Source organism: Heteronotia binoei, chromosome 6 (assembly GCF_032191835.1).
Source record: "Heteronotia binoei isolate CCM8104 ecotype False Entrance Well chromosome 6, APGP_CSIRO_Hbin_v1, whole genome shotgun sequence".
Lineage (NCBI taxonomy): Eukaryota > Metazoa > Chordata > Lepidosauria > Squamata > Gekkonidae > Heteronotia > Heteronotia binoei.
In genome coordinates this window covers 129269162-129295796 of record NC_083228.1, presented here as the reverse complement: position 1 = coordinate 129295796, position 26635 = coordinate 129269162, and the positions used below count along the sequence as shown (strand labels likewise).

General features: G+C 48.6%; 1 protein-coding gene across 1 annotated transcript in view; it reads right to left on the bottom strand.

The window, feature by feature from the left end:
• Positions 1-751: 751 nt before the first annotated feature.
• MFN1 (mitofusin 1) overlaps positions 752-26635 on the bottom strand; it is a 41261-nt gene continuing 15377 nt past the window's right edge. The window contains exons 7-18 of the mRNA XM_060242551.1: positions 26278-26385; positions 23704-23857; positions 23512-23579; positions 18357-18478; positions 15949-16075; positions 14954-15058; positions 13156-13258; positions 12070-12299; positions 9718-9873; positions 6126-6322; positions 3714-3848; positions 752-1177 (exon numbers count right to left, since the gene is read on the bottom strand). Of these exons, the coding sequence (XP_060098534.1) occupies positions 1111-1177; positions 3714-3848; positions 6126-6322; positions 9718-9873; positions 12070-12299; positions 13156-13258; positions 14954-15058; positions 15949-16075; positions 18357-18478; positions 23512-23579; positions 23704-23857; positions 26278-26385 (1572 nt within the window). The 3' untranslated portion in view covers positions 752-1110. The remainder of the gene's footprint in view (positions 1178-3713; positions 3849-6125; positions 6323-9717; positions 9874-12069; positions 12300-13155; positions 13259-14953; positions 15059-15948; positions 16076-18356; positions 18479-23511; positions 23580-23703; positions 23858-26277; positions 26386-26635) is intronic.

Here is a 26635-nt window from a genome sequence, read left to right as displayed (position 1 = left end):
TCCCCCTCCCCCCCCCTCAAGAAATAGGCACAAGTGAGGAAAGAGAGAATGTGGAATAGGCCCCAGTTAGAAAAACAGGGCAGAAACAGTTCTAGCTAAACTCACTGCTGCTCGGAAGGCTCAAATGACCATCGTTCCAATGTCCCTTATTCTAGTATCCCATACCTTTGGCTTGTAGGAATTCGGCTCTCATTTTGGGGGGAGGCAACTGACAGCAACGCATGCCTCACAAAGCTATGTAAAAAACTGCCCCAATCCCTGTGGCCAAAGAAAGGGGTGATCTTAACTGTCGAGTTTCATTGGTGAAGATGTTAAAGCTTCAATACGCAGCTCAAGAATTGGCTTCAGAAGAAAACGGAATCCCCTAGCCGCCTGCACTTAAATATGCTATCACTCAGTGCTTAAGCTCTGCAACCAAGCAGCAGAAAAAGCCGGCAACGCACATTCCCACAGAGAATTCCAGCTAAGGGCCAAAGCAGATGAGATGCGGTCCCTGGTTTCGTCCTGAAACACTCGAACCCCAGAGAACCCCCTCAGCGTGGTGGTCCAGACCAGAACGGAGCCCCCACGATGTCCTTAAGAGATGTTCCAGGACTCTACAAAATGGAGACATGAACCTAGGGATGGCATCCTGTCTAGCTTCACTCTAAGAGTTACTTTTATGTAGGAATTGTGTGTGGGGGGGGTGGGGGGGGGCAGGCGGGAGGAATCACTCTTCCTGGATACCAGAAAGAAAAGATTGCCCCTGGGGTAAAAGCTAATAAAAATACTATAAGGCTTGCTAGTTTATTTATCTTGGGTTTTTTTTTAAACATCTCCAAGTAATACATTATATATTCACCAGTTAATATAAATAATTACTTTTTGAGAAAAAAATAGCAAAATGACCAAGTCAGCAGTTAAATAATACTTTCCATCTCCCGCATCTCCGGGCCCAGTTTATTATCGAAGCATCGAAAAAGGGAGTCGGGCGGCAGTGGAGAGAAAGGAACGGAGAGGGCTTGAGAAAATTCATGTGGCTTCAGTGTGGAAAAAATCACATCACCGTTTCAGCTCCATCTGGCGCTTCCTACGGGAGCACTGGGGCAGCGGGGAGAAAGGCGAACGTTTCTATTTCGTTTGGAGAAACTGCTTTGTGAAACTGTCGAGTTCTTCTTCCAGCTGAACGGCTTTTTTCCTGTTAGATGAAAAGGAGGGGGAAAAGGTTGGAGACGACGTCCATAGACCAAACCTGATTGTGAATTCACCCGCTAACTGGAGCAACTGAAGGGAAACCAGAATCACTAGAGGAGTCAAACGCATTTGTTTATGAGGGCCAGATCTGACAAATTTCATTTTTTTCAAGCTGGGCCACGTGTGGGAAACCAGAACCACCAGAGGAATCAAATGCATTTGTTGTGAGGCCCAGATCTGACAGAAATTTCACTTTTTCTAGTCGGGTCACGTGTGCTGTAGAATGTTAATGCCAGGCACCAGAGATACAAACTTAATTAAAAAAAACAGGCAATTAACAATATTATTTTTCACATGGAATACAAACGCGATTTAAACATGAACACTCTTACAGTATTTCCCTGAGGCGCACCCTCCCACTTCCACCACCCATTAGTCTTAGCACTGGGACAGTATACAGGGACACTACGCACAACCTCTTGTCATCGAGCAATAAAGGTAACAACCGGCTGCTCACGGGCTGGATAAGAGCCCTGGGTGGGCCAGTTCTGGCCTGCGAGGCGTATGTTCACATCCCTGGTCTATGCCAACAGGCAGACATCGTTGGGCACAGAATACACAAGATTGCCAGTTTGGTGTAGTGGTTAAGTGCTTGGACTCTTATCTGGGAGAACTAGGTTTGATTCCCCACTCCTCCACTTGCACCTGCTGAGATGGCCTTGGGTCAGCCATAGCTCTGGCAGAGGTTGTCCTTGAAAGGGCAGCTGCTGTGAGAGCCCTCTCCAGCCCCACCCACCTCACAGGGTGTCTGTTGTGGGGGAGGAAGGGAAAGGAGATTGTGAGCCGCTCTGAGACTCTTCGGAGTGGAGGGCGGGATATAAATCCAATATCTTCATCTTCTATTGCCAAGGCTTTTTTTGAGCAGGAACACAGTTCCGGCTGGCCTGGTGCCGGGGGTCAGTGTTCCCGAGTCTAAGCTGAGTTAGCGTGAGCTGGCAAATTTTTAGCCTCCGGCTCACACGTTTTTGTCTTCGCTCAGGAAGGACGAGCCCAGAGCACATTCATTGATGCAGCAGCTCACAACTTTCATGCCAGTGGCTCACAAAGTGGAATTTTTGCTCACGAGACTCTGCAGCTTAGAGGAGACATTGCTGGGGGCTTGGCTTAATATACAAACGAGACCTGCTGAGCTTATTCTATCAAAAAGCACGGACTGTAATATGACACCAGTCGCACGGAAACTGGCAACAGAGACAGCACCCCGTGTGGTGGTGCCTGTAACAGCCATAAGATGCCTCGGACATGAACATATGAAGCTGCCTTATACTGAATCAGACCCTGGGTCCATCAAAGTCAGTATCGTCTTCTCAGACTGGCAGCGGCTCTCCAGGGTCTCAAGCTGAGGTTTTTCACACCTATTTGCCGGGACCCTTTTTATGGAGATGCCGGGGATTGAACCTGGGACCTTCTGCTTCCCAAGCAGATGCTCTACCACTGAGCCACCGTCCCTCCCCGACATGGATCGGCCCCACTGCTGTAGATCCTTCATTTCAGCAGACCAACCAGCCTTATGTTGGATAATATGTTTTATCCAACTAGATATATACATTGCTTGTCCACAATTTCACCCTGGAAACCCTGCGAGGTAGGTTTGGCTTAGAGAAGGAGCGGTCCCCAAATGCACCCAGCGAGTTTCACGGCAGAACAAGACCTCAAGCCCAGGGTCCCCCAGATCCTCTGCTCTAACCACCTCACCACATTGGCTCTGCACACGTCGGGAAATCTGCATGCCGTGAGGTTGATTCACGCCTTTGGTAAGCTGCTCAGAGATGCTGTGTGTGGGAGCTCCTCCCACAAGGGGGCAGTACTGCTTCAGGTAGTGATTGCAAGGGTTGGGATCAACCAGCTGGACGCAAAGCATGGTAGAAGCTTTTGAGCTCGCCAGAACTCTCATCGGACTGGATGTTATTAGGCCACACTTCCCTGACGTAGCCAACCCTCCAAGAGCTTACAGGGCCTACTGTAAGCTCCAAGAGGATTGGCTACATCGGGGGGGCGTGGCCTAATATGCAAAGGAGTTCCTGCTACCAAAAAAGCCCTGCTAAGAAACAATAGAGGATTTCCTTTCCTGATCCAAATTTTAAGAGAGAGGAAGCTAGTTAAGGCAAGGGTTAAAGGTCTAATAATAATAATAATATGATGACGATGTTACGTGAACACACCATGTATGAGAGTGTATTTTTGCAGATACATGCGTCACAGAGATAGCCGTTCCGGGAAGTGAGGGTCAGTCGTGGCTTTCCGCCAGATTAGCCACACGTGGGGGGAAATGTATTTGATTCTCTGTAACGTCTGAAGGGCCCGCCCCCTCCACCCCTGAACATCAACAGGGCTTGATTTCCCCTCCTCAAACTCGACACGATCCTGATTTCACAATCGTCTGTGCTTCAGCCAACACAAGCTAAGCTTTTTCAGATGTCAACATTGGAAACAGCAACCCCCACACGCAAACCCTGTCAACTGCAAAACCGGCCGTTTACCGTAGCTGCTTGGAGTTGCTCTGGATTTTCTCCAGCTGGTCGATTTCTTTCGACAGCCGGGTGATCTCTTCTTCCAGGTTTCTCTCTGTGATGTCCACTTGCTGGCAGAGGCGAGCGAACGTCGTGGCCATCTCCCTGCGAGAGAGAAAGCCAACAAGATCAGGCCCATCGACTTCTTCCACCCGCAAGGCCCAGAACAGAAGACTTCTCCGAGGGGGCTTGCGTGCTGACTACAAATCTGTAGACTTGCTGTGAACAGGAAGCATTCTGTTAAGGAGGTTTCCTTCATGATGCGACATGGACAAAACGGAATTTTTTACACAGGGGTACCCAGGGGGCCAATTTGTTCTGAGCGAGCGCTGCACAAGCACAGGCTCCGCAGCCTCTGTCCTCTCCCGGCTGTTCTGCGAGACAAAATGGTTGAAGAAAACAGCAGTGGAGAAGGAGTCTCTTCTAAAAGTGAGATGCCTCCTTCCAAATCCTTAAAGTAAACAAATAAATAAAGGGGTCATTCAGATCCTGAAAACAGAACCGACTGTACAAAACAAACACCACATCCAGATCATGCGTATTCTAGTCTCAGAATTTAGGTTGTCTCACTGCAGAATCTAGAGGTTTTAGCACCGGGAGAACGAAACCTGCTTAACGAGACCAGCTAAAATTCTGTTGGCGTCGACAACATCAGGGGAAGGCCTTGGTCTTTATTCCCTGCTAGAATCAAAGAGTTGGAAGGGACCTCCAGGGTCATTCCCCCTGCACAATGCAGGAAACTCACAAATACCCCTCCCCCCTAAATTCACAGGATCTTCATTGCTGTCAGATGGCCATCTAGCCTCAGTTTAAAAACCTTCAAGGAAGGAGAGCCCACCAGCTTCCGAGGAATCCTGTTCCACTGAGGAACAGCTCTAACGGTCAGGAAGTTCTTCCTAATGTTGAGCCAGAAATTCTCTTGATTTAATTTCAACCCTCTGGTTCCGGTCCTACCTTCAGGGGCCACAGAAAACAATTCCACACCATCCTCTATATGACAGCCCTTCAAGTACTTGAAGATGGTGATCATATCACTTCTCAGCCGCCTCCTCTCCAGGCTAAACATGCCCAGCTCCTTCAAAGGAACTGGTTTGTTGTTGGCCCTCCAGTGGAACTGGTTTGGCCCCTGTGTGAGGCAGGATGCTGGACTAGAGGGACCACTGCTCTGATCCAGCGGGGCTCTTATATGATCCACCATTCCTGTTGGCAGCATAAAACTGTTATCTAGCCTGCCACTCTAGGAACCATTCAGACCTCTTGGTTTGCAGTCGAGCAGCCAGATTTGAATACAGCAGTGCCTCAGAGGCTGAGCTTTGGCTCTTGACAGCTCACACCCCGAAAATCTCTAAGGTCCTGCTGGACTCGGATGCAGCCCCTCTCCAACCATTGCGCCACACCGTCATATGCACAGGCACAGCGGATTGAGAATAAGAAACGGAGGAATTGTTTTTGAAGGAAGGCGTCTGATGGGAAGTGGTTCTACGCTGGCGAAGGGTGATAGCTGTAGGGAGCAGAAGGGGGGGTGACGCAAACAGGGAATTCATTGGCGATGTTACAGGCCACCCAGAGCTTTCAAGGATGGCTGCGCAAGCGGATTTAAAACTGCCTGGCAGAAAGCTGAAAATGCTTGCAAATAACCTATTGCTTCTTTTTTGATGCACCAAGACTGGACCTTCTAGATCTAGTCCCCTAACTGCGACGCTTCCCTCTTTTTCTTGCGCCAGAGGAAGGCACCACCATCAGCAGACCAGAACTGCAGTATCCAAACCATTTCGGTTTGCATTTAAGAAGGAAGATGCTCTTTCATTCTCTGGCCGTATGCTTCCGTGGCACTGCACAGCTTCCTCAAGAGGAAGGGCCAGGCCTTGAATTCAGTAGGAGCTCACAGGAGCACAGCTCCTGAACCTTTCTGATGGCCCCCCCCTCCTCCCCACCTACCTTGTCCATGGAATATTAGGTGCAGCTGCATAACAATCCCTGGATTAGGAGAACGGGCAGCCAGCCAGCCACCAGGAGCTTTGCCACACCCCCAGCAGTCCTCATTAACCCCTGGAGAAGCCCGCACCACCCTTTCTCCACTTCTTCTGTGATTTTGGGTGGCGGGTGGCTTGCTGGCCTTTTGACTGTGGTGGGGGGCAGCCAAGGAGAGCCCCAGGCGAGCAAGGCCTGCTTGGACTGGCCTGCCACTCTAGGAATCTCTAGCCAGGCCTCGCTTGCCCGGGGCTCTCCTTTCTTGCCTCAGGTTGCTTTTGGCTGGTGGACGGCTGCATATGCTAATGAGTTATGCTAATGAGTTTCACCACCTATTTTTCTACAAAACAACTCCTGAGAAGGGCCAAATGGAGAGATGGACAGAGTACCAGAAAACCAGATGCAACGTACTGTTGCACTTGATGGCTGCAGTTCCTACTGGTGAAGGTGACGATCAACTGCAGCTTTTCAGTGGCGTAGTTGACAAACTGCTGCTTGAAGGCTCGCTCTTTGGCTTTGGTCGTCCAGGTGAGCCTCTCGTAGAGATACAGCAGGCCGTACACGCTCAAGGAGAGGGAGATGACCTTCCAGCCGACCGTCCGCCAAACCTGGAAGAGAAAAATGGAAGCGGGGAGCTTAAAAGGTGGCTGCGATAAGGGGAGCTGGCCAAATGAGCCAACTTGTTGGGAAGCCTTTGCTTATGAGAAGGGAAACTCAAGAAAATTATGCACGGGATAGAGAAGGTAGAGAAATAATTCCTTTTCTCACACTACAAGAACCCTCCAAGGCGCAACAGGCTTAGAACATATAAAAGAAAGAACTTCTTCACCCAAAGAGTCATTAACATGTGGGCTTCGCTGCTGCAGGAAGTGGGAATGGCAACAGGCATAGGCAGCTTCAAGAGGGGATTGGATAAACATCTGGAGCAGAGGTCCATCAGTGGCTACTAGCCACAAGGTATAGAAAGAGCAATCTTGAGAGTCCCCTGGACTGCAAGAAGATCCAGTCAGTCAGTCCTAAAGGAAATCAACCCAGACTGTTCCCTGGAAGGTCAGATGCTGAAACTGAAGCTCAAAGACTTTGGCCACCAAATGAGAAGGGAGCACTCACTGGAGAAGATCCTGTTGCTGGGAAAGACAGAAGACAAAAGAAGAAGGGGACGGCAAAAGATAAGATTGGCTGGACAGCGTTACTGATGTAACTAACATGAATTTGAGCGAACTTCGGAGGATGGTGGAAGTCAGGAGGGCCTGGCGTGACTTTGTCCATGGGGTGGCAAAGAGTCGGACTCAACTGTGCGACCGAATAACAAAATGGAGAGAACGCTCTGGGGCAGTGATGCTCTGTTCTTTCAGAGCTTGGGGAGGTGACAGTGGGAGGGCTTCTGGCCTCACTGGGGGACCTCCTGCTGAAGAATGATCCTGCTCAGAATTTCACCTTCTTGAGGTGTTACAACTACGTGTTAGAGGGGCTGGAGCATCTCCAGATACACTCCATAGTTCAGAATTACTCTGGTGGTCTATTTGGTTTGAAAAATCACTTTTTAAAAATGCAAAAGCTCCCCTTCTCGCCTGGTGGTTGAAAGAGAAGGTGGAAACTGATGGAGCTTTAACCAGCAGCTTCTCTTGGCTGAGTGTGCTGCCTTTTTAAGGATCCCTTATAACTCTCTGGGTTACATTTAAAAAAAAAAAATAGCAAGCTAACGAGAGACATTTTAAGAATGTATTTAAGAATATATTGGACTTATCCTGCCCTATACTCTGAATCTCAGAGTCTCAGAGCAGTCACAATCTCCACTACCTCCCCCACCACCCACAACAGGCACCCTGTGAGGTGGGTGGGGCTGAGAGAACTCTTACAGCAGCTGCCCTTTCAAGGACAACTCCTGTGATAGCTATGGCTGACCAAGGCCATGCCAGCAGCTGCAAGTGGAGAAGTGGGGAATCAAACCCAGTTCTCCCAGATAAGAGTCCGTGCACTTAACCACTAAAACCAAACTCAAGCTGCAACCCAGGGCCAATGTGTTACTTGTGTGGCCGTGAACAGAAGGAGTCCAAACCGTCACTGTGTCTTCATTAAAGCAGCACTCTGCAAATATGGTGAGAGCAGGAAGGGAATCTCGGGGAACCATCTAACTCGGTCCCCCCGTGACGGCAGGAATTCCTGAACAACCTCAAGTGGCTGAACTCAAGTCCTGGAGCACCTTAGAGAGCAGCAAGGTTTGGGGGGTATAAAAGATTTCAAGGGCCAAGGATCCATTCATATCTGACAAAGGGAGTGGCTCTCAAAAGTTTATGCCCTGAAAATTTTGTCAGTCCATCAAAGTCAGTATTGTCTACTCAGACTGGCAGGGGCTGCCCGGGGTCTCAGACAGAGCTTTTTCATGCCTACAGCCTGGTCCTTTTAACTGGGGATGCCAGGGATTGAACCTGGGACCTTCTGCGTGTCAGGCAGAGGTTTTGCCGCTGAGCCACAGCCCGGTGCCACTGGACTCGCATCTTGCTCTCCTGCCGCAGACAAACACTGCTGCCTTGTGAAACAACATTGGACAGAAGACTCTCCCAGCCTCTGAACAATCACCTACTGCCTTTGAACAGAAAATGCTGGGGATTGAACCTGGGACCCTCTGCCTGTAAAGCAGACGCTCTGCCACTGAGCCACAGCCCCTCCCAGTGTGGCAGTGCTGACAGCAATGCCAGGTTTTTGTGCTAGCATGAGTGGGTGAGTTAGATCTACACATATAGCAGGGGTGGCCAGCGGTAGCTCTCCAGATGTTTTGTGCCTGAAACTCCCATCAGCCCCAGCCAGCATGGCTAATGGCTGGGGCTGATGGGAGCTGTAGGCAAAAAACATCTGGAGAAGAAGATATTGGATTTATATCCCGCCCTCCACTCCGAAGAGTCTCAGAGCGGCTCACAATCTCCTTTCCCTTCCTCCCCCCCCCCCCCCCCACAACAGACACCCTGTGAGGTTGGTGGGGCTGGAGAGGGCTCTCACAGCAGCTGCCCTTTCAAGGACAACCTCTGCCAGAGCTATGGCTGACCCAAGACCATGCCAGCAGGTGCAAGTGGAGGAGTGGGGAATCAAACCCGGTTCTCCCAGATAAGAGTCCGCACACTTCACCACTACACCAAACTGGCTACCGTTGGCCACCCCTAACATATAGCATTAATGGTGCCATGGGGCACATGAAGCTGCCTTATACTGAATCAAACGCTTGGTCCATGAAAGTCAGTACTGCCTACACAGACCAGCAGTGGCGCTCTCCAGAGGCTGAGGTCTTTCCCATCGCCACCTACCTGGTCCTTTGAACTGGAGATGCCAGGGACTGAACCTGGGACCTTCTGCACACTAAGCAGATGCTAAGCGAGCCACAGCCCCTCCCAAAGAATTCTAGCACGCGTAGGTTTTGGCAAGAAGGGGAGTCATGCAGAGCTAGATGGAGAGGCATTATAGCTTAGGTTACATGTTGCCAACCCTCTCTGGGTGGGGGGGTCTAACCTAGGGGTGTCGAACTCATTTGTCATGAGGCCAAGATATGACACTAATGAGACCTTGCCGGCCAGGCCATGTGTGTTCCTGTTTAAGATTAGGTGGCAGATATATAAACTTTTTAAAGGACATGAACACAACTAAAGATTTTTTAAAAAATTTTTTAAAACAAAACATACTTGAAATCTTAGAGCTTGTCAGTCTTCAAGGTGCTTTCTTTGTATTTCTCCCATGGGAACCAGGGAACTGGGCAAAGGAAGCTCTGGCTCTTTCCCTCCCTTCCCAACCGATGGAGAAAATCAAGATTTTGCTCTGTAGCTCTGCTGTGCGATTGAGCAAGCCTTGCAAAGCAAGCTGAGATGCAGAAGGAAGCAGATGACAGCCAGTTGCTCGGGGGCCTGATAGGAGTCCTCTGGGGACTTGATTTGGCCCCCGGCCTGCATGTTTGACACCCCTGGTCTAACCTTTCCTGCAATTTCTCACCAGGGCAAAAAGCAACAACGGCGCTTACCACTCCTCCCACAATGATGACGGTCATGGAGGTCCGGGAGGTCAGCGATGCCAGATTTGTCACCAAGGAAACCATGAGCTCCTCCTGCGATGGGTTCTCTGGAGCCAAGGTGGGGGTGCTGGCAGTGCAGGGGGTCGAGGCTAGAGACCTCGGGAGCTAGGAGAGAAGAGGGCTGAGATAAGGGCAGGCTGGCACAGGAACTGACAAATCCAGTTCCTTCTTGAGGAAGCTGGCAAATCCCAGCAGACCTCTTGAGCTGCATTGCCTGGGAGACCGTTCCAAGGCAGGTTCGATGCCTTCTCCCTTGGCCAAAGGAATGGGTCAGTAAGTACTTCAGTAAACCTCTCTCACACACACACAGTCAGACATGGCCTTGGATCCTAGAGTAAACCTCTGCAAATGGAAGGCATATCCATCACCAGAATGGGAATTCCTTGGCGCAGCCCCAAACGGTATAATTGGTTGCCCAGGGGTGTTGTGGGTTCTGCTTCCTTGGAGGTGTTTAAGGGGAGGTCCCTAGAGAGGACAGGAAATCCATCAAGGTTAGATATCTGTCCTAGAATGCTGCAGGAGGGAGAGCCAGTCCCCTGGGTGGGAACTCCTGTTTATATTACTGAGTTTTGAGCGGGAAGCCAGTCAGTCATCAGCTGGAGCTTGCCACAGTCAGAGGAATGAACAGCTCTGCTCCTGGGCCAGAGATGGCAGCCATGTTGGGGGAGATGTTTGACCAGCTTACCCCAGAGTAATGAAGTAAGGTACCGGCCCCACATACCACCTAGTTAGGACATGAATTTAGAATAGGGAGAGAAAGGAAGCATTTTTGTCTACGTTGTTTTATTTCTGTTTGCTTCTATAGCTCACAGTATATAGTTGTGAGGTTTAAATAAATCCTTTGACTGCTAAAGGAGTGAAGTCCCCCCGTACTACCTAGCTTGGAAATGCTAGGAGGAAGGTAGAGGATTCCTAGGGAAGCCCCAAGGCCAGTGACACCAGAGGGAGATTAAGAGGCTATTCTGCCCAACCAGAGCCCAAAATGTATCGCCAACTCTCCGCACACACAAAATATCCACAAAAATATCATCAAATTTCACAATTTATAACAAAAATCATTACAATCCACAGTGACAACAAGAATACAGTCGGTCAGGGGTGGCCAACGGTAGCTCTCCAGATGTTTTTTGCCTACAACTTCCATCAGCCCCATGCTGTTTGGGGCTGATGGAAGTTGTAGGCAAAAAGCATCTGGAGAGCTACCGTTGGCCACCCCTACAGTAGTTAAGCCATGTCCATTGTTCATTGCAACTACTGTCCAAATAAAGCAAAAAAATCAACAATGGTGCATATTAGGTATTAGTTCAACGGAAGACCAATCCAATTATGGAAACCATTTCGGATAAAAATCCTTCTTTTAGGGACCACTTATGTTCCTTTATAGCAGGGGTGGCCAATGGTAGCTCTCCAGATGTTTTTTGCCTACAACTCCCATCAGCCCCAGCCATTGGCCATGCTGGCTGGGGCTGATGGGAGTTGTAGGCAAAAAACATCTGGAGAGCTACCGTTGGCTACCCCTTCTTTATAGAGTTTGATTGGTCCAATAGTGCCAAAATTCATAATATCATTCCTCTGTATTGATCCAGGCTTCCTCTAATGTCTATGCATGATCTGTGGGACGCCAATATTATGAATTTTGGCGCTACTGGACCAATCAAACTCTATAAAGGAACATGAGTGGTCCTTAGAAGAAGGATTTTTATCCGAAACGGTTTCCACAATTGGACCAGTCTTTCGTTGGACTAATACCTAATATGCACCATTGTGGATTTTTTGCTTTATTTGGACAATAGTTGCAATGAACAATGGACATGGCTTACCAACTGTATTCTTGTTGTCACTGTGGATTATAACGGTTTTTGTTATAAACTGTGAAATTTGGTGATATTTTTGTGGATATTTCGTGTGCAGAGAGCTGGTGATACATTTTGCGGCTTTTTTTCCCTCCGCGGTCCCGATACTACTGCGACGTAACCAGGGCCCAAGACAGGGACAGCGGTGACAGCAATACTCAGGCAATGGAGAGGAACGGCCCCTTCAGGTCAGAATCCCAGGAGGGGTAGGCGAAGCCAGGACCTCCCAGCTGAGACGGGTCCAGTTCGCCACATCCTCCCACAAACTGTGTTAGTCTTTAAGGTGCGCCTGGACTCTTGCTCTTTTCCTCTGCTACAGACAGACCAACACAGCTCCCCATCTTGATCTCTCTTGACGCTGGAGATGTTCCCCATTTACTAACTTCTGCCTGCACCAGCTGCCTACACAAGCTCTGTTCACCTAGAAAAAGCCTTTTCAAACGCTTACGGCAAGGCTGGGCTCCCCCATGCCCAGGAGCATCCGGTGAGCGTTCTTGGGGCCAAGGAACCGACTGACCAGGGAGGTCCAGCCCCAGGAAAAGCGGAACGTGATGTCCTCTTGGAAATCCGCACACAGGCTGTGGCAGTTCAGGTCGTAGCTGAGGTCGAACTTCCTGCACGGAATGAGCACGTGGAGCTGGTTCTGAACCCCGGAAGGCAACAGTGGCTTCAGGTTTTCTAAGAAAAGCAAAAAGGAGTGGATTGAGCGCGGTTAATAGTCTTCTAGACTTGGTTCCTCCCATCACTGTTGTTTGTGGCTCTTGGACTGTGCTTGGTCTGGGCCTGCATTTTGACCAGCATAGATAGGATTCCAGGTTTTTGGGGGGAAAGTGGGTCAGTGTAACCTGCCTTATGCTGAATTGGATACTTGATCCGTCACGATCAGTAATATCTTTTTTAAAAGGTAAAGGTAGTCCCCTGTACCAGCACCAGTCGTTTCTGACTCTGGGTGATGTTGCATCACGTTTTCACGGCAGCCTTTAACAGGGTGGTTTGCCATGGCCAAGAGCCCCGTGGCGCAGAGTGGTAAAGCTGCAGTACTGCAGTCGGAGCCCTCTGCTCACGACCTGAGTTCGATCCCAGCGGAAGATGGTTCAGCTAGCTGGCTCCAGGTTGACTCAGCCTTCCATTTTTCCGAGGTCGGTAAAATGAGTACCCAGCTTGCTGGGGGGAAGTGTAGATGACTGGGGAAGGCAATGGCAAACCACCCCGTAAAAAGTCTGCCATGAAAACGTGAAAGCAACGTCACCCCACAGTTGAAAATGACTGGTGCTTGCCTTTTTTTTTTTTGCCATGGCCTCCCCCAGTCAGCTACAATATCTACTGAGGCAGTAATATCTCCAGGGTCTCGGGTAGGGGGTCTTTTCTGTCGGCTACTGTCTGGCCCTTTTACTTAGAGGCTGAACCTGGGAATTTCTGCATGCAAAACAGAGGCTATTCCATTGAGCCGTGGTCCCTCCTCCATCCCCACATGTCAGAGAGCGCAGCGGGGTTAGAGAGAGGGAAGCTTCGCATTCCCACGCATCAACATTACCAATCATTTTCTGCTGTGACTGATACATGGACATGTTGACTTCAATGGAGCACCGGTCAGCCAGGTTCTTTCCCATGCCTTCTTCGATGTGCTTGTTGAGTTCCTGGAGCGTTTCACATGGCGGGGCGGGGGGAGAGGAAGGAAACAGCCAATGGATAATCTAACCGAATGCCCAGCAATACTGAGCACAAGTGATATGTTATCATCTCAGGATGTTATTGTTGTCTGATTGCTGGCAGGGTTTCCCCTGAACACTAGCAATGGCTGCACGATCAAATAAAACTTTTTAATATGGGCCGAATTGCCTCCTGGCACACTGCTCTGTTCATGTCCTCTCTTGACCACTTCACAGACACAGATGGGAGGACATGAGCACATGAAGCTGCCTTATACCAAATCAGACCCTTGGTCCATCAAAGTCAGTACTGTCTACTCAGACTGGCAGTTGCTCTCCAGGGTCTCAGACTGAAGAAGAATTGCAGGTTTATACCCCGCTCTTCTCTCTGAATCAGAGACTCAAAGCGGCTTACAATCTCCTTCTTCCCCTACAACAAACACCATGTGAGGTGGGTGGGGCTGGAGAGGGCTCTCACAGCAGCTGCCCTTTCAAGGATAACCTCTGCCAGAGCTATGGCTGACCCAAGGCCATGCCAGCAGGTGCAAGTGGAGGAGTGGGGAATCATACCTGGTTCTCCCAGATAAGAGTCCACACACTTAACCACTATACCAAACTGGCTACATCAGGGGTGTGTGGCCTAACATGCAAAGGAGCTCTTGCTACAAAAAAGCCCTGGTCCACATTGCCTGTTCTGATGGGGGAAGGGACTCTCCAGGGTCTCAGACAGAGGTCTTTTCCATCTCCTGTTCCCTGGTCCTTTGGCCTGGGGGTGCCAGGGATTGAACCTGGACCTTCTGCATGCCCAGCAGATGTCCCATCACTGAGCCACACCTCCTCACACCCACTCCTGTTAAGTATCACAGGCACTCTGACATTCTACAAGGCTAAAACTATTCTGATGCAGTGAGATTTACATCCCCCTTTTAACTATCTTTGGACTGACTCTAGTAGAGTCTGGCAGCTGACATTCAGCCTCTCTCTGATCACAAACGTCAAGCACATCACAGCAGGGAAGAGTGTCATGGAGGGTGCATTAGAGTCTTCTGAAGAACGAAAGTTCTCACTGAATGTTACATTTTTAACAGCTGACATTTCCTCTTCCAAGATTTTATTTTTTAATTTTTATTCCACTTGTCTCCCCCAATGGGACCTAAAGTGGATTGCTGTACAAAAGAATTAGAAGAAGATGATGATATTGGATTTATATCCTGCCCTATACTCTGAATCTCAGAGCAGTCACGATCTCCTTTACCTTTCTCCTCCACGACAGACACCCTGTGAGGTGGGTGGGGCTGAGAGAGCTCTCCCAGAAGCTGCCCTTTCAAGGACAGCTCTGCAAGGGCTAACCCAGGCCATTCCAGCAGGTACAAGTGGAGGAGTGGGGAACCAAACCCGGTTCTCCCAGATAAGAGTCTGCACATTTAGCCACTATACCAAACTGGCTCTTACAATAGAAATGATTAAACCAGAGTATGTTCTCGGATTATAACTTTGTTATTAACGTCTCTCTCTGTCATCTTCAACCACCTCTGGATATATTGCATGTTAAAGTCAATTTTTTTTTTAATTTATACACAGGCACACAAACATACATGTATACATACACACACATATAAGCTGTGCTCAAGTAATGCAACAGGCAAAACAAAATTTAAAAAAAAAATCTGGGCACGGACTTACGCTTTTATATAATTTCAAAACTTGTGAAGACGGGTGAAAATCAGAGGAAAATTCATCTACCAGTACTGAAAGTCGACAAATTTCATCTGTCATGGCAGAAGAAACCTGGAAAAGATGGGAGTGTGCCACAGGACAATCAGAGCACAAAGGGTCTTTTGGAGAAATGCAGAGGCAGTTGTTGTTATCACATGTTAACATTGTGGACAGTTGAAATTATTTGTCTGGAGATATCAGCAATTGAACCAGGCACCCCCTGCATGCAAAACACTTAACTCTTACGTTAGATCAGATGTGTCAAATGTGTAGCCTGAGGGTCAGATCAGGCCCCCAGAGGGTTCCGATCAGGCCCGCAAGCAAGTCTGCTTTCTTCTCCCTCTCTCTTATTTCCTTCTGTGTCACAGCTTGCTTTGCCAGGCTTGCTCAATTGCACAGGAGAAAAGCCTCTATTTTCTCCATTGGCTGAGGCTCCTTACTTGGGGAGGAAGGGGAGGAGGGAGAGCCTGCTTTGCCAGGCTCTCTCAATTGCACAGCAGAGCTACTGAGCCACGCCTCTTCTCCTTCTATTGGCTGGGGCTCTATCCCTTTCTCATCCCAGGGGGAGGCAGGGAAAGAGCCAGAGTATCCTTTGCCCAGTTCCCTCAATCACACAGGAGATATACAAAATCTTTAATTGTGTTTGTGTCCTTTATGAAGTTTATATCTCCACTACCTGGCATTAGTTTATGACACACATGGCTTGGCCCGCCAAGGTCTCATTTATGTCAGATCTGGCCCCCATAACAAATGAGTTCGACACCCCTGCTTTAGACCAATGGCTCTTTGCCATCTTTACTCCCACCCTGGAAGACAGGCTGGCAACATTTCCCATATCTCGGTGGCTGAGAGGATGCAACATGACCTGTGTGGTTGTCAAGTAGAAACTTATGAATGAAGGAGCTGGGGATCCATTCTGGAGTGCGACAGGCTGTTTTGCCCACAAACCCCGACTCATTTACCTTGTTTGCGACCTCCTCCGTAACCTCTTTGATTTTTAGCTTAATGTCGTCTGTGAGAAGGTTGAGCTGGTTCCGGACGAACTCCAGCCTGTCCTTCTGCTCCTCTCGCTCCTCCAGGGAACGCACTCTAAAGCGGTGGAAAGGGCAAGCCGTCAGCCCCTGGACCTCCCTGTCACCCTGGAAACACCACAGAGGAGACAAAGCCAGACCTGCAACGCCACCTCCCCCAGATTACAAGCAGAACCACCCCCAGACGTACGAAAGCAGCAGACCTCCACCTGTTCAGACCCCAGACCTACCTTTATCTCCAACGCCAGGCCACTGTTTACCCTGCCACTGACTCTCCTTCCCCCTCATCCTTGTGCTGACCGAATGCAACAGAGGCCAGGGCTCCTGCACTTTCAAGCGTCGCAAAGAAGAGACCCACCCCAGTGCAGCTTTCCTCATTCCATGGCATGATAAGCCGCATCTGCCAGTGTCGCTAAGCGCTTCATCCAAGGTGGTGGTGGGGATTCTTGGTCTCTGACACTTGGATGCTTTTGCTCCCCTCCCCCCCAAAAAAACCCCCCTAAGCAAAGCAGATGAAAACAATGGAGGGGGTTGCCCCAGCCCGTAAGCCCACTTGTAGGTCCTCCTGACCTCCAAGTGTAGCTGAAGACCGTTGCTCTGCAGCATGTGCAGAGGGGGTACCGCGTATTGGTGGTGGTGGGAAGACACACAGCCAACTTGTGGTGTGACCTTGAAGGGTATTCAAGGCCAGGGACGTTCAGAGGTGGTTTGCCAGGGCCTGCCTCTGCACGGGGACACTGTGTTTCTTTGGTGGTCTCCCATCCAAATACTAACCAGGGCTGGCCTTGCTTAGCTTCTGAGATCTAATGAGCTTGGGCTAGCTGGGACCATCCAGGTCAGAGCTCTGCATAATACTATGGACTTGTGGGAAAAGGTTCAACCCTGCTGTAGGTGGACCAGAGAACCCCTTTCCCAAGCGGGGGTCCACTTAAAATAGTGAAGGTTGACTGGGCAAGACACTTAGGGCTCAGCAAAGGGAAAAGGAGGTGCTCTCTAGTCCCCCCCCCCTCCCAAAAAAAAAGTTCTGGAGGGACAGTGGCTCAGTGGTAGAGCATCTGCTTGGGAAGCAGAGGGTCCCAGGTTCAATCCCTGGCATCTCCGAAAAAGGGTCCAGGCAAATAGGTGTGAAAAAACCTCAGCTTGAGACCCTGGAGAGCCGCTGCCAGTCTGAGTAGACAATACTGACTTTGATGGACTGAGGGTCTGATTCAGTATAAGGCAGCTTCATATGTCCATATTTCCCTGCCACAGCAACACACTGCATTGCCAAAGGTTCCCCTATACAGGAGGATGCAAGGTCACTGTTTCTGTCAATCTCCTAGACCTGCCCTCCCTATAGAAGACGTTTGTCAAGACCTCTACTACCACAGATCCTGAGCAGCTGCCTCATTTCACCTCCCAAAATGGAAGAAATGAAGATGAAGCTTCCAGCGATCATCTTCCATCACATGAAGCTGCCTTATACCGACTCAAGACTACCGATTATCGGAGTCAGTCTTGTCTCTTCTGACTCGTGCTGCTCTCCAGAGCCTCAGGCACGGGTCTTTCACATCATCTGCTACTTAATCCTCCCCCTCCCCGAGACTGATGCAAGCAGACGCTCTGCCACTCACTCCAGGAGCTCACAGGATGGAATGTGCCTTCCCAACACTACAGCCGCCCATACAAGAAAACCAGCAGGAAGGAGGCTTTGCATTTTGTTGCCTACGTGAATGGGGACTGATTTGGTCCCTAAGCCTTTTTAACTTCCCAGTTAAACTGCCCAAGAAGAACAGGCCATTGAGAACTTTCCAAAAGCAAGCTTGAAAGTGTCAAAAGCGAAACCACGGCAAACACCTTTTCTGCAGTTGATGGGGCAGGTAATGTCAACACGTGAAGCTGCCTCGGGGCCTTTTTTTTTTTTTTTTAAGCAGGAACGCACAGGAACACAGTTCCGGCTGGCTTGGCATCAGGGGGTGTGGTCTAATATGCAAATGAGTCCCTGCTGGGCTTTTCCTACAAAAGAGCCCTGAGCTATCTTATACTATCAGATCCTTGGTCCATCAAGTTTGGTATTGCCTACTCAAACCGGCAATGGCTCTTCCGAGTCTATCGCCTACTGCCTGGTCCTTTTAACTGGAGATGCCAGGGATTGAACCTGGGACCTTCTGCATGCCAAGCAGATGCTCTGCCACTAAGCCACAGTCCCTCCCAGACCAGGCACATGGAGAAATCCTGCACTTACCTCTGGTCAGCACAGTCCTCTAAGGACTGGGTTATCTCATGGCAAAGGGGAGGAAGCTCAGCAAGAGATGCTCAACCATAGCTGAAGAAGGTGAATGTAACGGGGAGATGCCTACCTTTGGTCAGCTGCCGCCACGTTTATGGAGTCCATAATGTTTTTCACAGTGTCTAGGATCTGTTTAGCTCTGACAGTGTGCTGCTCGAACTTGGTTTTCACGGCTGACTGCGAGATACACTCCTGCGAGGGCCCAAGCCACAACACGTTACTGCAATTCCAATCCCCAACACGACGCAGGAATTTCTAGGTCAAAAAAGCACTCTCGGCTGCCGTTTGCAAAAGTTAAATCCAAAAAGCAAATAAGCGCATTGAAAATAAAGAGCAAAACGGGAACGAAAAGCAGAGGGAAGTACAATGGAACGTGAAAAAAAGAAAACCATGGGTAACTAAAATCATAAGAGTTAGTGCTCTCCTTTATGGTATATCCACAGTAACGTGCAGTGTACAAAAAAAAAAAGAGTGTTGATGAAAGCAATTGTAATTATTAATGTAAATTCATCTGGGGTGAGTCATTCAGATTTAGGGTTGCCAGCTCAAGTTTTGGAAATACCTGGAGATTTTGAGGGTGGAGCACAAGAAGGGCGGGGTTAGGGGAGGGGAGGGACTTCAGTAGGGTAGAATGCCATAGAGTTCGTCTTCCAAAGCGGCCATTTTCTCCGGGCAAACTGATCTCTGTCACCTGCAGGTCAGCAATAATCTCCAGCCGCCACTTGGAGCTTGGCAACCCAACTGCAGATGCTATGTCTTGCTAAATGGCATTTTACACATTAGTTTTTTTTCAAGTGTATATCAGTGTTATGTATTCACAGGGCTTTTTTTGTAGCAGGAGCTCCTCTGCATATTAGGCCACACCCCCCCCCCCCCGATGCAGCCAATCCTCCCGGAGCTCACAGTAGGCCCTGTTCTAAGAACCCTCTAAGCTCTTGGATGACTGACTACATCAGGAGGGCGTGGCCTAATATGCCGAGGAGCTCCTGCCAGAAAAACAGCCCTGTGTATACACCTAAAAATGTAATGTGTGGATGCAGCCAACGTCTTATCTACACAGGCTGCATGCAGCTCCTTGTGGCAAGCTGTGCTCTGGAGCAAACCTCAGTTTGCCCCTGCGCGATGCTTGAAGTGGTCCCAACGATCTTCGAGATTTCATACTTGACTCTCACGGCCTGTTCAAGGCCTGCATGGATTTGACAAAGGGGAGCTCTTGACACTCGCAAGTTTATACCCTGAAAATCTCCTTGGTCTCTAAGGAGCTACTGGATTTGAATCTGCCTCTTCTACTGCAGTCCAACATGACCAACCTCTAAAACTACCCGCATTAATCCAGGAAGTGTGAATCGGCATGCCAATACACACGGATGCTTCCTGCATCCACATGGAACAGTACCTTTTGAAGTGGGCCCTTGCCTGTAAGGGAGATGGTATGTTTGCCACGTGCATCTTCCCACTGGGAAGGAGCGCCAGTCATTCCTGTCTCGACGCTGCCAGTCTGAGTAGACAATACTGAGTTTGATGGACCGAGTGTCTGATTCAGTATAAGGCAGCTTCATATGTTCATATGACGGCATGAAGCAGGTGGCCAGGAAGCATCTTCTCTACCCCAAAACTATTTTTCAGTTATGAACGTTCCCAAACGCCTCTCCTAGATGTCCTGAAATCATACCATAGTTCACAGGACCCACACCTTCCCCCCCTTGTGGGTCCTGTAAAACTACGGTATGATTCCTTCCTTCCACAGGCACGCTAGACATGTGAGATGGCGCACTGACTGACGGATCCCTATCAACTCCTGTCAACAGCATTCTCCCTTCTCCTGTTCCCATGTCCTCCTTATCTTTATTCATCTATGGTCCTGAGAATTATGGCCACATTCAGGTGGCTTTAAAAAAACTAACACAGTGAAGACAAAAGATCAAGACAGGTAGCTACATTAGTCTGTCTGTAGCAGTAGGAAAAAGCAAGCGTCCAGTAGCGCTTTAAAGACTAACAAACTATGGCAGGGTAGATGACGCATGAAAGTTCAGACCCTTCCACAAATTGTGTTCGTTTTTAAGGTGCTACTGGACTCCTGCTCTTTTCTACAACTACGTGGAGGGCAAGTTATACCTTATTGGTATTTTTCAGGTATTTATTCAGCCAAATACAGATCAGACATGGTCTTTTTAAATGTCTTCTGAGTTCACTTGCCAAGTTGCGCCACAGCAACAGCACAACTCGGTGAGTGACATTCTCCATTATAGCCATAAGATATAATGGATCCGAATAAATTCGAGTTTCCTGAATATTTACCTAAATATAGTGATATTTGGGAATACCAATTTTTGGGGGGTCCAATAGACCCAAATAAGGGGGGGGAAGGGGGAGGAGTTTTTTTGCACACCCATTATATTAGCCATGATGATTAATGTAACCTTTATGTTTAAAGGCAAGCTACCTTCTGAACGGCAGTGCTGGGGTGAAAGGAAGCAACAAGGGGAAAGGGATTTGGCTTGCCCTGCTTAAGGGACTTCTGGGGGGGGATCAAGTTGGTCATCATACCCAACAAAATGCTGGACCAGACAGACCATTGGTTTGATCCACCAGGGCAACCCCGATGTTCTTATGAATAATGGAAGGCCTCCCTCCCCCCCATATACTTTAAATGTTGGGGAGGGGGTGGAATTAGAAGGAGAAATATGTATCCTTGTATGTTTTTACTCCTGTCTTCCTTTCCTTCCAGGACCAAATTTTATTTATTTACATTATTTATAGTCCACCTTTCTCAATGAGACACAAGCAGAGTACAGAGTATGTGAAATACAATCAACACGATGGGACATCCAACAGGGTGCAAAATGATGACTCATTTGGCCAAGAAACAAATGGAATTCTCAGTTTTCTTCTATCTTTTCCAGAGCCCTGTTCCACTGCTTCGACGACAACAAAGGGACAGAAGTCAAAATAAAAGAAAAACCAAAAGAGAAAGAATAGTCAAACGATACTCCTTGTTCCTCGATGAAGCAGATCTAGAAATCAGCAATGAAAAACAAGAGGCTCCCAGACGACAGCATATTGTTAGAGCTAGACAAGGTGGATCAGAGATTCCAGAAAGGCAAGAGGGCGGGAGGCAATGAAGGGTTATGATTTCACCCCGCACCCTATATATAACCAGAGAATCTGCAGCAAAAAAGCTAGAGAGCACAAAGGTTAGTAACGTTCTCGAGAAAGACGGAGAAGACAAAATGCATAACTTGAGCAGTTTCATCCATTACCGTTACAGAACATACAAAGTCGCCTTACATTGGATCTGACCCCATTAGCTGAATGTTGCCTACTCAGACAGGCAGCTGCTCCATAGTATCTCAGGGATAGAAAACCCATTTCCAGAACCTGCTTTTAACTGGAGAGGCCGAGGACTGAACCCGAGACCTTCTGCATGCCAAGCAGATTCTCTGCTACCAAGCCACCGCTGGAGAGGGGTTCAGTTCCAACAACGTTCTTTTATATAGACACATCACAAGCATAAATGGTAGGTTCGCTGACAAGTTATTATGTAACAGGGCGCTGGTTTTTAAGTGAAATCTTTTGCCAACGGTCTTTAAAAACAAATCTCGAATTCAGCTGAGTTCAACAAGCAATAATCAGACCACATCAAAGCTGTACAGCAGAGGTCTCCCCTGGTAATGAGGAGAACACAAGCCTTGTGTTTTCTCTTGTCGCATCTTTGTGTCACAACTCCAAAGTCCCCGCATGAAGCCAACGTTCTATTACACTGCATTTTCTTTTAAAAACACCGCCTCGATATTGTAATTAAAGCAATTAAATGTTCATTTGCGTAGCAGTGCTTGGCATTAAATCACTGGTTTGGTATCCAAGAGCCCTACTCTGCCAGCAGGCAACAAGATTCTCTGGCTGATAAGTTTTGATTTTTATTGTGATGACAATTTTATGAGGGCTTTTCTTTGTTTTTAAGTGTTGCTGAAGCCTGACCTGAAATTCCATTCCCCGATAGATGGGACAGGAGACAAATTAATCTGTGCATACACAAGCTTAGATCCTCGCCAGTGTGACTGACGTGCATGAAGAAAGCAAGCTTCCCTGCATCCCGCACTTCCTGCACTCTCTGGTATCATGGCCCTGGGGCTAGTGGACCTGGAAACAGCGTGGGGAAGTGAAGTGGGGGATCTGCAGTGGAGGGGAGGGAGATTGGCCAAATCACCCCCTCCTCTTTCGCTGTCACAGAAAACAGGATCAAAGGCATAATAAGTACCTGCCATTTGATTTAATTTTTTTGCCCGCATACCAGTGTTGGGAGTCAATGCATAATGGCAGGCTGAGATGTTATAGCCCCCCTACAAATGTCACCAAAAAGCTCCTATGGGTGGGGATGCTGGGCTGGATCTGACCTGTTTATCCTTCTCTCCTTCCTACCACTTGCATCACATGAAGCTGCCTTATACTGACTCAGGTCACTGGACCATCAAGGTCAGTCTTGTCTACTTAAGACTGAGAGCGGCTCTCCAGCGTCTCAAGCAGAGCTCTCTCGTATCAGCTGTTATCTGCGTTCTTTTAACTGGAGATGCTGGGGTTTGAACCTGGAACTTTCTGTATGCCAAAGCAGATGTCTTTCCCTACCAAGCTACAGCCCCTTCCTGTGTGACTTCTGTCCGTGCAGATCCCATGATCTCCAGCATAGCTTTTATGGTGGTCCAAGGGAATCCTTTTCCCCCTTTCCATCCTGGGAAAAACCAGTTGGATCCGACCTGTTTTCTGCAACAGCAGGAATGTTGCCACAGCTAAATGCCCTTTAACAGCCTCCAAACAGGGGTGGTAATTTTGACGGTTTGCCCCAATATCAGAAAGGGTCCATATACCTTCCTCTGTTTTTTGAAAGTAAGAAAGGAAAGGTCCCCTGTGCAAGCACCAGTTGTTTCCGACTCTGGGATGACGTTGCTTTCACAACGTTTTTACAGCAGAGTGGTTTTTACGGGGTGGTTTGCCATTGCCTTCCCCAGTCTTTTACACTTTCCCCCCAGCAAGCTGGGTACTCATTTTACCGACCTCGGAAGGATGGAAGGCTGAGTCAACCTTGGGCCGGCTACCTGAATTCAGCTTCCGCCAGAATCGAACTCAGGTCATGAGCAAAGAGATCAGACCACAGTACTGCAATACTGCTGCTTTACCATTCTGCGCCACGGGTTAAACCCTGCTCTTAAGCCAATAGTCAGGAAATTTACCTCAAACACTTTCTCAAAGTGCTGGAATTCCTGGAACCGCGTCTGAAATCCCTCCGCGAGTGCGCCCCCTGCAAGGCATAACAGAGCGACTGGATATCATTATCCAAAGCTGTACAGCAAACATCTCCTTTTTCAGCTCTTCTAACCAGACAAATGATCGAGAAACTTCACACTGAGACATTCAGCACACACCTGTCTCCGGCATTCCCTGAACTTTCTGCCTTCTAGCGCTGAGGACCTCCTTGGCCGAAACAAAAAAGATTCGGTTCTGTGCTTCAGAAGGGTCCACGATTTTGAGTTCATCTACCAAGAAAGTCAGGCAGCGATCCATGTGCTGTTTCCGTACCTGAGAGAAGACAGAAGCACCAGATAGGAGCACAGTGTCAGCAAACAAAAAGCCAATTTGGAAAAAAGGGAACACAGCCTTCAGAGCAACATACACATTTGCTTCCCTCAGCAGAATTACAGATTTCAAAACCTCGAAGTTTTCACACAAACCTGAAATCTGTCATCAGGGACATAGGAATCAGTGTAGGGTAATGGTTAAATTAGGCTCTAGGACACCTGGGTTCTAATCCCCTGCACTGGGTGTGCCTGAACCAGGCTCTTGTTGAGTCCAGACTACCTCACAGGAAAAAATGGAGAGGTGAATGATGTAAGGGCAGGATAAAAATACACCACATGGTTAGCAAAAAGGCCAACAGCCCAGTTAGAGAACCAGGCCTCATTTTGGGCAGAAGCTCACAGAAGTGGAGCTCTAGAACCTCTAATTTTTTTTTTCTTTCTCCCTCCAAACACATGCTTCTGGCTTCATTGTTCAAACCCCCTGTGAGAATTTTGCTGAACTCTAAGGTTTGACAAATTTTCCAATATTTCCCCCCACAAAAAATGGGAAAAATAACCAAAATGTATAAAGCAGACAGATGGAAATATTCCTCATGCCACTGTGGCCAGCATAGAAGAAAGTCATTTAATATGATGGGAGGAAGGTTTTATTCTGACAACTGTAATTCAAGAAGCATCTGAAGATAAATGTTGAGCTGATATAATAGTACACCTTCCTGTGATGTCGGTGTGTGTGTGTGTGTGGCATATGCAAACGAGTTGTGCTAATCAGCTCCAGCACCTCTGTGAAAAGACCCCTGTACGTTCCTGACCTCTATGAAATGACCCCTGTACGGAACTCCTGACCTCTATGAAATGACCCCTGTACGGAACTCCTGACCTCTATGAAATGACCCCTGTACGGAGCTCCTGACCTCTATGAAATGACCCCTGTATGGAGCTCCTGACCTCTATGAAATGACCCCTGTATGGAACTCCTGACCTCTATGAAATGACCCCTGTATGGAGCGCCTGACCTCTATGAAATGACCCCTGTACGGAACTCCTGACCTCTATGAAATGACCCCTGTACGGAGCTCCTGACCTCTATGAAATGACCCCTGTATGGAGCTCCTGACCTCTATGAAATGACCCCTGTATGGAACTCCTGACCTCTATGAAATGACCCCTGTATGGAGCGCCTGACCTCTATGAAATGACCCCTGAACAAAACTCCTGACCTCTATGAAATGACCCCTGTATGGAACTCCTGACCTCTATGAATTTACCCCTGTACTGAGCTCCTGACCTCTATGAAATGACCCCTGTACGGAGCTCCTGACCTCTATGAAATGACCCCTGTACGGAGCTCCTGACCTCTATGAAATGACCCCTGTACGGAGCTCCTGACCTCTATGAAATGACCCCTGTATGGAGCTCCTGACCTCTATGAAATGACCCCTGTATGGAACTCCTGACCTCTATGAAATGACCCCTGAACGGAACTCTTGACCTCTAATGAAATGACCCCTGTACGGAACTCCTGACCTCTATGAAATGACCCCTGTACAGAACTCTTTAGCTCTATGAAATGACCCCTGTATGGAGCTCCTGACCTCTATGAAATGACCCCTGTACGGAACTCTTTACCTCTATGAAATGACCCCTGTATGGAGCTCCTGACCTCTATGAAATGACCCCTGTATGGAACTCCTGACCTCTATGAAATGACCCCTGTATGGAGCGCCTGACCTCTATGAAATGACCCCTGAACGGAACTCTTGACCTCTATGAAATGACCCCTGTACGGAACTCCTGACCTCTATGAAATGACCCCTGTACAGAACTCTTTACCTCTATGAAATGACCCCTGTATGGAGCTCCTGACCTCTATGAAATGACCCCTGTACAGAACTCTTTACCTCTATGAAATGACCCCTGTATGGAGCTCCTGATTTCTGTGTAGAAGGTCCCAGGTTCCTTCCCCAGCATCTCCAATTAGAAAATCTTTGGTCATTGATGATTGATGACCTTTTTCTTCTGCAGCCCCCAGTGTGGTGCCCATGGACAGCAGGGTCCCTGCTGATACCTTTTCTGGAGGCTGCCAAGGTTTTTTTAGAAGGTGGGTTGGGCCAGGCGAGGCTGTTGCCCAGCAAGCCCTTCTGACTGGACACTGGAGATTTGATTGGGTGTGCGCAGGGCTTTTTTTGTAGCAGGAACTCCTTTGCATATTAGGCCATGCCCCTCTGGTGTAGCCAATCCTCCTGGAGCTTACAGCAGGCCCTGTAAGAAGAGCTCTGTAAGCTCTTGGAGGACTGGCTACATCGGGTGTGTGTGGCCTCATATGCAAAGGAGCTCCTGCCACAACAGAAAGCCCTGGATGTGCGGATTTTTAAAAACAGCCTCCATGAAAGCCAGGTCAACCAAGAACCGTAAACTCACATCTTCCATGTATTCTGGCTCTGATGCAGAGGCGTCCCAACGATTGTTCAGGATGAAGATGTTTGGTTTGGAAAGTTTTTCATTCACTTTGTGAAAAAAATGCTTCTCCTAAAAAAAAAGAAAGAAAGAAAGAAAAGATGACAAAGAAAGTTGACAAATCACAGTTTTAAAAGAGGAGAACAAGCATGGACCTCTATCTGAAATTTCTACAGATGGAAAGGCTCCCCCCTTCCTGTTGCTGTGCAAAATGTCCCCTGAAATGCTGCTCCTGTGGGACAGTCCTCCCCCTCCCCACAACAGCATGGAGTGGGGGGGGGAGCTGAAAGTCTGCCACTGGGGGGTGGAAATATTCTAAAAT